We start from the raw sequence: 12950 nt of genomic DNA on the forward strand, positions 1-12950 counted from the left end.
TCATCTCTCCTTCTTGAAATCCTGAGCTATTTTTTTTTTGTGTATTCTGAAACAAAAATAAGATGCCTTGAATCATTTCCTGCTTCTGCATAGGAGGCCCAGTGGACTGTTTTACACATCTGTAAATCCTATATGACTGTACAAGCCAGCCCAGTATAATGTTGGGTATATTTCCAAAGCCTATGGAGATGTGGGGCTTGGGGACTTGCACAGAAGCAGGAAAGACAAGGAAGTTCTGCAAGAATGAAAATAAATAGTGACTTTGGAACAAAAGGCTTGGTTTCAAGTACAGCAGCTCTCCTTTACACTTGTCCTAAGATGGGGTCACAGCAGCTGCTGTGAGTTAGGAGGTGCCTCAACAAAAATTGTCATTGTTCTATACTCCAGAAGTTCTAATTTATTTTAGTCTTGCTTTCCCTGTGGAAATTTAGATTATCAAAAAAGATGTATTTGTTTTCCACTCTTAGGAGCTATCAGTTTCCATTCTGGCTTCCAAAGAGATTGTACAGCTCTAATTGGAGCTCTGACAACTGACTGATCTGCCATTCCTCTTGAGTTTCTGGTTCAACAGGAATGTTAGTCCATAAGCATTAAATTTATTCCTAAACCCCCTGACCTAATGCCACAAACCAAAACAGCCCTTAAGGTGACTGTTCCTGAGAATGGAGTGCCCCCAGCAGAACACTGCAGGGATCCTGAGACCATTTCACACATTTCCATAATTCTTTAAGCTCTTTAGTCAGTCACCTGCTCCCAGGGCACAGAACTCTCCCTGCTGGACTGGCACCTCCCAAGGGCTTTGGACATAACCACACTTGAAGGCCACATTGATCCTGCAGGCTTCAACAGCAAGACACAGGGTAAGGGAGCCACCATAAATTCTGACATTTCACCATTACTAAGGCTCACAGCTTCGTCATTCAAAAATGAAAACCACAAATATGTCCAAATACAGATGCTGGTCTTCAGAATAATTTTAGAAGTTGCCAGATATTTGTTTTAAAAGTAACTGAACACTGAGATTTAGGTCATATTTCTTGATAATTATTTTATGCAGCAGAAAAGCTTCATTCCTCACAGAAAACACTGTCCCAGAAATGTCACTGCACAAACTACACACTTCCTACACCACAATGTTCTTTATTGAGAAATAAACCAACTTGAATATGGATTCAAATATATATGCTAGTATTAAACTGTTCTGGCTCCCCAAAAAAGTGCAAATCTTTTCTGTAGGAATACTTAGATGGAAAAAAAAAGGGGTATCCCAAAACATGACTCATAGTGAAATGGAATAAGATCTCTAACTGAGAGGATCTTCACAAATTTCCAGCAATGACTTCCATACTTTCACACTTTTTATATTTGTAAAGTGAGGTAATGTGTTCTTTTAAGAACTAGACACAAGTCTGTGATTCAATTATGAAGGTGATTGTAAAGGCCACTTCAATTTCAATTTCTACTGTAGGATTCACCAACTTACTTTGAAAGCAAAAATATCTGTCAGCAGGTCAACCTATAATTTGTTTGGATGCTATACTGAGAGACAAAATATTTTAGTCATACCAATAAATAATACCATTTTTAGCTACTGGCAGCCAATTGTATTATTCTTTGATTCCCGAGGTTTCCCATGGCACCAACTAATAGAACTTTGCATCTTACTTTGGTACAGTGTCTCATATTTTAGCAATGCTAACCTTATTTTATTTAATTTGGGTTTTTTTTTTTTTTTGCCTTCAAAATGTGATCTCTGCTTCGAGAGGCTTTTTGGAGAAAGTCTCAAAAACATCACCCTTACATACACATCAGCAAAATACTTACTTAAACAAGCAGCAAGAAAAAAAGCTCATAATTTCCTAATTTAATTAGTCTTCATTTTGAATCAGTTTGAATGCTCCTTAAATAGCAGAAATAATAGCATTGTAACACATGATCTGTTAATAAAAAAATGTATTTTCACTTAGCTGCAGCTTTGCTGAGTACAGCCAGGAGTTAGTACAGCTCTCCCCTGGCAACAGCTGCAAACACAGAGTTTATGCTGCTGTAAGTCCCCTGTGCCCCACAGCTCTAACATCACTGGAGATGATGGATTTGTACTGCTTTCTGTGAGATTTCTTTTCATGTTTAACAGATTCCATGGCTGAAAAGTTTTGCTCTGCAGGGTCAGTTATATCCCTGAACAATTCTCTTCCCTTCCTGTTAGGATGGATGGACTGAAATGCCAGAACCCCTGATATTGCTGGAGACAGATGGGTCAAAGGGCTGAGGTCAAGCACAGGTAGGTGAGGTTGGAGATCCCAGGGCCTCATTTAGGAGCCCATCCAAGCAGGGTGGAGTATTTGGGTTCCCTGCCCCGGGCACTCACCGGGCCTGCCTGCTCCGCTCTGTCCGTCGGAGTTTTCACAGCAGCACCTTTGGCAGGCTCCATCCGTCTGTCTGTCTGTGCAGCCCCCAGGTAGTCTGGTGGTGGGAGGACAACTTCCCCTTTCTCCACAAGGTTCACAGAGCTAACACTTCGGATTGGTGCAGGGCTGCAAGACAGAACCCAACAAATGCCATTCTCAGATGCCAGAATCCACCTCGCACGTCTCTTGAGCACCAGGAAAGCGCAGAAGTGCACGAGCTGGAATGGGTGCCATGTCCTGGAGCCAGGGGGACTTTGAGTTAAGGCTGTTCTAAAGCTACTCCTTGGGTCTGTGTGTAACCATTAAAACACATTATTAGCATAATTAAGGCATTGTACTACAGACTATTAGAGAGTATTTACTGTACATGTTACTGAACCTCAAAGAACATGAGCGCAAAAATAACATTTTAAATAAATGTTAGCAAAGATCTGGGCATTTCTGCAAGTGCCACCCAAAATGTTACCTTGGCACTGGGGCAAAGGCTTTTTCTTCTGCTGATTCATCCAGTGGTCTGGTGTATGATGATGGAAACCATCCTTTTCTGTAAAGGGAAAGGTCTTTTATATGATATAAAATTGGAAAGATCTTTCAAAATACAACAGTAAAGTCAGCAAACAGATTTAACTTTTGAAGAAACCAATTTCTGATGATGCCAAATTAGTGCCAAGTATGTGCAGAGATTTTCTTTAGAGGGATACCCCAAGTCCCTAGTCAGTGACAGCCAGTAAAAAAGGTGGAAAACCATTTACTAATATCTGCTAACATAATCTGGTGAGACACACTTTTACTTCATGTTCAAGGTGGGTAATGATTATCTTACAGTCTGGTTGTGTCGTGCTCCCCATAAAGCCAGCCATCCTTTTCCTCAGCCACCAGCAGGGTGATGATATCCCCCTGGGCAAAGCTGAGCAATGTCTTGTTGCTTCCAGCAGTATGAGGGAAGATTGTCTTCACTTTTTGCCTTTTCATTATGTTCAGTCCCGTGGCAACAGAAGTTGAACGTGATAAACTGGCATCATCTGAATTCTCTGTCAAAAAAAGTTAAAAAAAAAATTAGACACACAGAAATAAATGCAATTAGTAATCTGAGAGGAAAAAAATAAAGGAAAACTCACGTGAAAATGGAGTTCTGAGACTTTGAACTTAGACACCTCTCACTGCCAATGTTTCTTATCACCATGAAGTTCTTAACTCCATATGCCTTTATATGCACACACCCAGCATAATAAAGTGGAACCAACAGGCAGAAAAAGTTCTGTGGGTTTTAACTGGCTACTTCTTTCCTCTTTTGGCATGAAAAGTACTAAACAATCACACGTGTAAAAGGCCTTTGAAAATTTTCCCTTCTGAAAAATGCAACTGTGTATAAAATCTAACTTTCAAATGTGCCTCAGCACTCAGCTTCAGCATTGAGAAGACTTGCAGATACTCAGCACTTTCTGGACACCAGATGTTTATCAGAAAAAATATAAAGGAGGGCTTAAAACTGTATGTTACTTGACTAGTACAATATATTGTAAGGAAGAAATGCTGGAATTTCTATTACACATTGAAGAGTTCTGCATTTCTTATGCTGTGGTCTAGGCCTAGTTGTTCCCCATATCACAGAAAGTATAAAAATCAATATATTAGACACTTGGGAAGCAAATCTTATAAGGATTTTAAATTTCAGGAAAAGAACTACAAGACTCTGTGCATTTTGTCCCATGTGCATTTCTCTCTTACTGCTACGTGCCCTTGAAGTAAGCCAGAGTGAGACTGTCAGCGTTTGTTTGTGTGCACTGAAACACTCAGATGTATACTGTTCAAAATCATGGAATGCCTTCTGCTGATAACATTTCAAGCCATGAGAGCAGTTAAGTTGGGTTAATCAGTGACACACGGAAAGTAATTAAAATAGAAAGGACTTACCCTGACCTGCATTTAATTTAACACATCTCTCTCCCGTTAGGTAAATGATATAAATCCTTTGTAAAGACCATTTCCTACTCCTCTATACATCCTGAAATTCACATCATCATAGTAGCAGAGCAGCCCTGAGGTAATTTTGAACAGTGCAGGATGTCATTCACACTTACCCAGTTTGCAGGGAAGGGACACTGACCTGCTGAGTGATTCAGTTTTTCAGAAGGTGCTTTGGGAGCTGTTGCAGGATTGTTGAACATATCCACGAGTGGGCTCGTGTACGCCCTGCCTGTGGGAGCTGGGGGCACTTTGGATGCATTTTCTTGGTGAGGATAAAAATCATTTCCAATCTGGAGCCACAGAAACAACAGTATCACAATACTGAGGGAACAGCAATAACTTTTTTGCAATATTAAATTCTAGAGAACAATGCTTAAATATTCCCAAAGGATACACATTTAAACATGACATAAAGCCCACATGTTCCTATGGAATTGCTGATCAAAGGTTTGTAAGAGGCTTGATAAACACTTGCTAGTGGGAAGGCTACAATAGCCTTTTTTCTGTAAATAGCATGATGATCTCCAGATTTTTCTTGTTTAGATGTTTACCCTAATCTTTTAGAAATTCAACAACTAATGATGACACAACATTCAAACCAGCAGAAATGAGAATTTCTCCTGTACTCCAATAAGCTAATAATCATGAAAGGAAGAAGGAAAGAAAATAGAAAATAACATTTTTCTTAAGTTTACATTGAACTACTGAGTATGTAATGCTATTACTTAGAGACAAGAATGTAGGAAATGGAATAGCTGGAACAAAAGTAGCCCTGAGGCTGAGTTCTGCAGGAGAAGCCTGGGCACCCAGCTGAGAACTAAGCCTTGCTTGGACACGTGCTCCTCCCTTCTCTGCTGTGTGTTTTCCCCACAGCAGAGCTTCAGCTTAATCATCTTGGTTCCATACCCAAGCCCAGTATATTCCAGCTGAGATACACCATGGAGTCCATCCCAAATGCTGAGGTCCAGCAGAACCTCTTGAAGCCACTCCACCCCCACTGAAGAGCCCCCAGCCACGAGGAACAACGTACCAGGGTGTTTCTCTTCACCATCGGCGAAGGCTGCGGCGTTCCCGAGACCGGGGTGGAACCAGGGGTCCTGATTTCATCTATCATCATTCTGACTTTTTCAGGCACTTTGGTGGCATCACTACAGATTTCCTCCCACCCAGGCAGCTTGGATTTTAGGAAGTCTGCACACTGCATCCAAATTAAAAGATACAAGTCAAAGACAGGCTTTTTCATAAAATTGCACAAATCTACTGGTTAACTTTCATTATACCAAAATGTTTACACCAGCAAAATGGAAGTATTTTCTAAGATTCTTCTAAGGAATACCTCTTTGAAATAAATAAGATGTTGTAAAAAAACTCTGTTGCAGGGTCAGATATTGGAAGTATCTGATCACTCCATGTATTTTTTCTCTTAATACATGATTAAAAAAAATTCACAGTAACCCTAGATTTTTGCTACAATACCTTTCATAGAATAGTGTATTGTTAATGTTGTCTGTGAACTGGGCACAGCACTCGTCTGGCAGGTCAGTTCTTCTTAACTATTTCTGGCAGTCTGGTCTACATGCTGCAGGAAACACTCCTGTGTGCCTGGATTTCAGGAGTTTCATTTCTGTTTACTCTCACAGCACTGACCTGAACATGGTAGAAGTGCATGTGCTGGGTAAAGCTGCAGTGCTTGTCAACCAGAAAACAGAACCTTCTTTTCTCTTCAAGGAGAGCTTCTCTGCAGCCTTCTGCAATAAATCTCTGAATATCACTTTGTCGAGAGCTCACAGTTTCCAAATACTGAGGGAAAAAGGGAAAAAAAGAATCACATAGAGCCTCTGAGTTTTATTTGATGCTATATCCAGTCAGTTAAGTAAACTCTAAAAGCCTTAGAAAGAGCTTTTAGAAAGGCAGGGTGGGACAGGGTGGCTCTACTTCTAAGTCCATCTCCTTTCCTGCACAGATCTGACTTCCTTGATCTCATCAGGTGAATGTATGCTGTCCCCACAGACAATTAGCAGCCTATTTAGGGGTTGTGAGGGGGGTGTGTGTGGTGTGTGTTCAAATTAGACTAATGACCTTTGTCTGCACCACCACAGCTCCATTTATTCACACAAAGCTGTGATGAATCTCTGCTTCATTTGGGGGGGGGGAGGATATGAGTTACTAATAAGACTGAACTATATTTATCTGAGATTATGAGGATTCATTAAATGCTAATCCTTGAACTCAGACCCAGAACTTTCAAAAAACCCTCAAGTCTTATGAAAGCAGGTTAAAAGACAGGCAGTAAGAAATAGGAGCTGCTGTTACCTCCACTTACTGTGCTGCGTTATACACAGAGATTTCTTTGGAAATTAAAATAGCTATGGAGAAAAAAAAATATAAGCTAGCAGGAAATACAAGTGTCATGAAAATATAAATATCAATGGCAAGTATTTTCAGAGAGACACCTGACAATGAGAATCTGATTTACTAATTTTAAAACAGTTTCTCTTCAGTGTCTTGCCATTTCGGATTTCACCTCAAGATGGCAATGCTGGATTAAGGGCAGTAGGAAAGGCAATAATACAAGTTGGCAGTGCCTACTTAGGGAAATTACTCTATAGCAAATTACTACTGAATTTGCATAGTTCAGCTGGCTCCCTGTCCAGAGCTCTGCATAAAGGTGTAGTTACAGATCAATTATTGGCCAAGGGATGAAATCTAGGAACCAGAAGCCTCTGAATATGTACACTGGAGCAGTGAGAGCTCAATTGCAGCTGCAGTACAAACTCTAGGAGTGCCTTTAGCACACACCAGCTTCGAGGAACCATTAACTTTTTCTGTTGACCAGTTCTCATACAGAGAAAGAAACAAATAAGAGACAATGCACTGACCTCCATTTCTTTGTGCTCGTACTTCGTTACATTTCGTGCTCCTTGGCTTTTCCTTCTGATTTTTTTCAGCTCAGCCTGAGACTTCTCTAAAGAATCCAGTTTGCTTCTGTGTTCAGTTTGGTACCTTTTTAAAGTTGCCTGCAATCAAAGCATTTACATCCTCTCATAATGCACTCAGCCTTGAATCTGTGTAAGGGACTGAAAGCATTACTGTGATCTCTGAGATATTGCTCACACACCCCAAGTGACTTCAGCAACTGCTGCAGTTTTATAAGGAGCTATGAAGTCATACAGGAATTCCCCTTTTAACTTAAATTAAGCATTAAATCTTGGCTATCTTTATATATCTAAAGTGCATTTCTATTAAAGTTTGTATCAATTAATTAAATCTTGGGAAACAACACCTAAAAAAATTCTTTGACTAGCAATAGGCAAATAAAATAGGAGTTTTAGAATTGAATGTACTTACAGTCATATATTTTACATCCAGGTCTGTTTTCTTCTCCAGTTCAGATATAATTTCTTTATGAAATTTTTTGAACTTTAAAAACAAATGAATTAAGGGTTATTAAAAATTGGCAAAAGTAGATTATAATTTCACAAGGAAAATGAATTAGAAGAAATTATTTAACTTACACTTTCCTCTAGACTGTCATTAAGTTTCTTGTGTGTTCTTGAGATTTCTACCAGAACTTGGCCTGTTGATAAACATACAACTATATTGGTTTCTTTCTTAGACTTCTGAAGTTAGTTAACAAAGAGCAGTAATAGAATACATTTAACTAAATACTCATTAATGGTTATATTTAAGAGGGGTAGGAAATTTCTTGCTGTTGCTCATCACAGCAGCTGAAATGAATAATTCACTCTGGCCACAGACAAATCAAGCAGTTCATAAGTGATAGAAGAATAACTAATCATGCATTGTTATGCAAAAGGGACCTGGAGTGCCAGGAAATACTTCCTTCTCTCCAGAGCAGCTCCTCTTGGTTTAGTTCTCACTCTCTTTTTGTGCCAAGTCAGAGAATAGCACACAAGTTGTTACTACCCAAATAGCTGCTATCCATTTCATAGTCTGAAAACTAAACTTCAGTGTTTATTAAGTTACTGCACCTTCAGAGTCAACAAAGCAACCTTTCAGTTCCCTCACTGCACACCTGCTAAAACAGACCTGATCCACACAGGAATTCCCACCTGTGCTGCATTAACCAACAGCCAAGGCAAAGCAGATTCCTCAGCATCCTCACAACAGACCCTGAATATCCCATTCTGCTCTTCTCTCCAGCACAAACTTACACAGCCCAGTCAGGACTGCGAGCAGCTGAAAGCTGAACTGTTCCATCTTACTTCGGGAGGATACAGAGGAGACATCCCTCCACCTTTGGGTGTGGCTGTACGTGCGCAGCAGTGCGAGCCGCGGGCTGGTGCTGCCCTGCCTGCAGCCAGCCACATCACCCTGCCTGCTGCTCATGGCCACGTCAGCCCCACGCCCTTCCCTTCCCTGCCCTGGCACGGGCACACAGAGAGTGCCAGCCCTGTCTGGGAGGTGGCAGCACTGCTGAGGAGAGCAGCAGGAAGGGCCCAGTTTGACTGCACCCAAATCAGACCAGCCCACTGCTACCAGCTCCTGAGCAGGGGCCACTACCAGAACTGGAAGTGCTGGGACCATGAAAGATCCACAGACTGGGTAGAAGCCTTGACTAGAGATGTGTTCTCCTGGCACTCCATTTGCATGGCAGGACTGGCAGGCTCAGTTTGGTTCCCTGGCACACCTCCTCCAGTGATCCTTGTATCCCTCAATCACCCTTGCAGCTGTCCCACCTGGATTTGCCACAGGTACCTGCAGTTGTGCTATTCTCGTGCACAGGCAGGGCTGCAGAGTGACCACAGCTCTGTAATTCCTGCACATCACTGGCAGTCACTGCATGGGACTGTGTGTCCCTCCTATTTGCCATCTTATGCAATTCTAGTTTCCTTTTTTTGAGTCAAAATAGAACGGATGCATTAAGTGCTCAACACACTACTGTATGAATTTTGTTTTATACCCATCCATATTCTTTGAGAACCCCTGAGCAAAAACTTATCATCCCATAATGCTTCAGATCGTTCAGCTGTTCAGAAAAGCTCCCAAAAGATGCCAATAATTTAAAAAATTGGCTCAATAAACGAATGACAGAACTCTTCATGAGAACCTTCTCATCTGCCTTCTCATCTGCACAGACATCCAAGCCTGTCTCCCCAGAGAGCAGGCTGGTGACTTGGTATCCTTCTCACAGCAGGCAGAAGCATCCCCATGTCCATGGATATGTTACCACCTTTCTCCCTTCTAACTTGTCATTCTCCAGTTACATCATCTCAAAATCTTAGTTTCTTTGAAAGGAGAACCACATCTCTTGTGAAGCAGTATGACACAGCAGATTTTCAACTAAATCTTATAAAATGTGGGTCTGCATTGTTGTTTGTGGGGAAACATCAGGTGGTGCAGGAGAAAACACACGTGTCTCTCCTGGCTTTTCAGGAATCCCTCTTCCTGCTCCAGTGCTCACCCCTACCTCTCTTTGCACAACAGACTGCAGGACACTGAGAGGAAAGAATTGGAATGCAGTGAGAACGGACAACCCCTTGACTGGCAAGAAAAGGAATTCACAGTCACAGAGGAGTGATTTTTTTTTTCTAATATATATAATTTTTCTGAGTTCTGCACAGCCCACAGAGTGCTGTGGTTTTTCTGTTCATATTTAAAGTTGCTGGTAACTACAGCAACATAAATACTATGAGAAGTGAGAGGTGCTACAGTAATTAGTTGCTCACATGCAATAGAAAAATAAATACAATTAGTTACACAAACACTTGAAGTAACGGAGGTGAGAAGTGTTATTTTAAGGCTCCAGAAGTGAATGCACTTTGGTTCCTACTGTTTCTGTTTCATCAACTCAACTCAAAAGATACATTTTAGACTGTGATGGGTTTTTAAAGTTAGAAGAGTTTGTGAATACTTATCTACAAAAGGATAAAAATATACAAAATACAAAAAAATACTTATCTACTTAAAAAGGAAAATGTTGATAAAAGAAAGCAGGAAAAATATAAGAAATACAAACAAAATTACAAACTTTGTTTGGTTTTAGAGAGCTGTTTGGGAACTTACAGAAATTCAGGGCGAGAACTGGAATGGCCCGCAAAATAATTACCCTTACAGATTTCTGTGCTTTTAAAACAAACTTATTCCTGCTCTGTGTAAAAACCCCACTGCACACAGTGGCTGCCAAGGCAGAGCACTGAGCTAATCCTTGGCAAGGCCAGCGTTCCAGCACGGACAGACATGCAGCGAGGTGGGGCATTGACTCAGCTCGGGGCTGCCACCCTCCCTGCCCAACGCCTTCACCTGCACTGGCGCGACGGAAAACCCGAGCGCGCTCGGGGTCGTTTCTGTCTGCAGCCTCTTGGCTTTGAGTGCTTGCTTGGAAAGGGGCTTTTCCATCTCTGTTACAGAAAAATACTGCCAAGACATGTCCTGAGAGAACTTTGAAAGCTGCACTTCCTTCTAAATGGTTGGTGCTGGGTTATTTGACTGGTTTATTTTAGAGTGTTCCGGAAAACGTTTAAACAGTGCGTTTAGTTGTCAGTGACTCTGTCCCTAATTGCATTTTCTTTTGCTCTCAACCAGAGACTTCCTGTATTGTGCATCACGCAAAAGTCATGTTTATATTTCATGTACAGAAGAACTATATTATTATGATATATATAATGCATCTATATTATATATATCATATCGAATATAAAAATATTATATATTATAATATATAATATATTATATATATTATTTTATATATTATAATATATATTATATATATTATGATATATATATTATAATATATTATTATGAAATATATTATTCTGGGATCTCCTCCCTGCCACCAGGAATCCACAGGCACTGCATGTACCGGCTCACCCATTTCATTTCCCATTTACAAAATGTTGATTGCAAACATGAAAAGAACCCATCCACAGTAACCACACTCTGACCTATTAAGATTTAAATTATAGATCAGATTCTGCACTTTGAATAAATAGAGAGCATTTTTGCAGAGAACATATATCATATTTCTTTATTGCCAGTTTAAGATAATGGGTTAGTCACATTTAGATGGTGTTCTCCTGAATTAGTTTATACAAGGTGACAAGTTTTTGTAGAAGACTAATTCAGGAGAGACAAAATAACCCCTAGTCTACACAGAACAGCGTCCAAGTAGAATGGAAATGGAACAACTTCAACATAATATTTGAATTTAAATCACCACGGTGAATTATAGAATAGCTCTAAGAAAGACAGTGGATTACTCTGGATTAATGGCAGCATAACCTAAGGCTCTCACAAAAAGGCACAGAAAACTACTTAAGGTGAAGACAAATATGTATTTCTCACATCAATTAAAATATTCTGCTCTATATTAAAGCTGCTCATGATTAGGTTCTATATATGAGTGCTCATAATACCTGATAACGAAATATTAACCTCAGCATCATTTATTGGCAAACCCCCAAACCTATCAAACAAAACAACAGAACATGACACCAGGCCACTAAAGTCCAGTTTGTGGCAGCCATCCTGTAAACTTGAACCAGTTTTAGGCATCACATTATGCAATTAATTAATAAACCCAAAACACTCATCTTGATGATAAACATAACTATTAAAATACTTGTCTTTCAACAATACTTCTCTGCTTTCCATCTTCCCACATGCTGGACATGAAATCTTTGTGACTGAATGAAGTAGGTGTACATTAAATATTCCCACTTTGTTTTAGAAAACAAAAAAGTAGTTGTAGAAATTTACAGATACTTGCTCTGATACTTTGCTATTACCTTAGAGGTGCAGTTTAGGGAAGAGATACATCAATCTCTTTCAGAAAAGGATTTTGGGGGAAGATCTCAAATATCTTAAATGACTTAAAAATTAAACAAACATTCATCATATACAGTTCATGAAACCATGTGTCATAATACAGCTATAATCTGATATAGGACCATGAACAGTATTGGTTCCATGGTAAATTTATTTCAGTTTCAATTAGATTCAGTGCACCCATCGAAAGATCTTTTAAGCTGAAACTTCAGGAATTTGTGGAATATTTTTAGGCTTAACCAAGGATGTTGGTTGCATCTATATTTTCTATTGAGAAAGTAATACAGACTAGAATTTCATTAATGATGTTGGGTTTGTTACAAAAAAACCCAAAACAACCATGAGTCCAAAAGGTGCAGCAGTCATTTCTCCATATACAGCATCCCCTGAGCAAGAAAAAATCCTTGAAAGGCTGTCTTGCCCAGGAGATGAAAACCAAGGAAAGCAATTTCTCTCAGAAATACTCATTGTAAGGCCAGAACTTCTGCAGAAGTTACACTTCAACCTCACTGTTTGCACTGGCTGATTGTTCAGGTTATTTACCTTTTCACCTTGTGTTGACTGTTCTTGTGAAGTCTAAAAGAATTTGTTCAAGTTAGAAACAAAAATGGAATTCAATCAATAGAGTTCTGTCATAGAAACAAGTATCAACAGCTACCTACAAAATCACTTATACTTTTAAATACCAAATAGCTACATTAGAATCAATAAAAGTATTGATTACATCAGCTTACTTTAAATAGAATTCAATTTTGTTTTATTTAGAGGAGGTTGCTTTTGACAAAA

The 12950-nt window shown here is 39.7% G+C and overlaps 1 protein-coding gene across 1 annotated transcript in view; it reads right to left on the reverse strand.

The window, feature by feature from the left end:
• Positions 1-12950, reverse strand: part of BAIAP2L1 (BAR/IMD domain containing adaptor protein 2 like 1) — a 35202-nt gene that overhangs the window by 1793 nt on the left and 20459 nt on the right. Inside the window, exons 4-12 of the mRNA XM_053957305.1 lie at positions 7892-7953; positions 7725-7796; positions 7256-7393; positions 6024-6176; positions 5407-5574; positions 4516-4666; positions 3232-3439; positions 2875-2952; positions 2369-2534 (exon numbers count right to left, since the gene is read on the reverse strand). Coding sequence (XP_053813280.1) covers positions 2369-2534; positions 2875-2952; positions 3232-3439; positions 4516-4666; positions 5407-5574; positions 6024-6176; positions 7256-7393; positions 7725-7796; positions 7892-7953 — 1196 coding nt within the window. The remainder of the gene's footprint in view (positions 1-2368; positions 2535-2874; positions 2953-3231; positions 3440-4515; positions 4667-5406; positions 5575-6023; positions 6177-7255; positions 7394-7724; positions 7797-7891; positions 7954-12950) is intronic.

Source organism: Vidua chalybeata, chromosome 16 (genome assembly GCF_026979565.1).
Source record: "Vidua chalybeata isolate OUT-0048 chromosome 16, bVidCha1 merged haplotype, whole genome shotgun sequence".
Classification (NCBI taxonomy): Eukaryota; Metazoa; Chordata; class Aves; order Passeriformes; family Viduidae; genus Vidua; species Vidua chalybeata.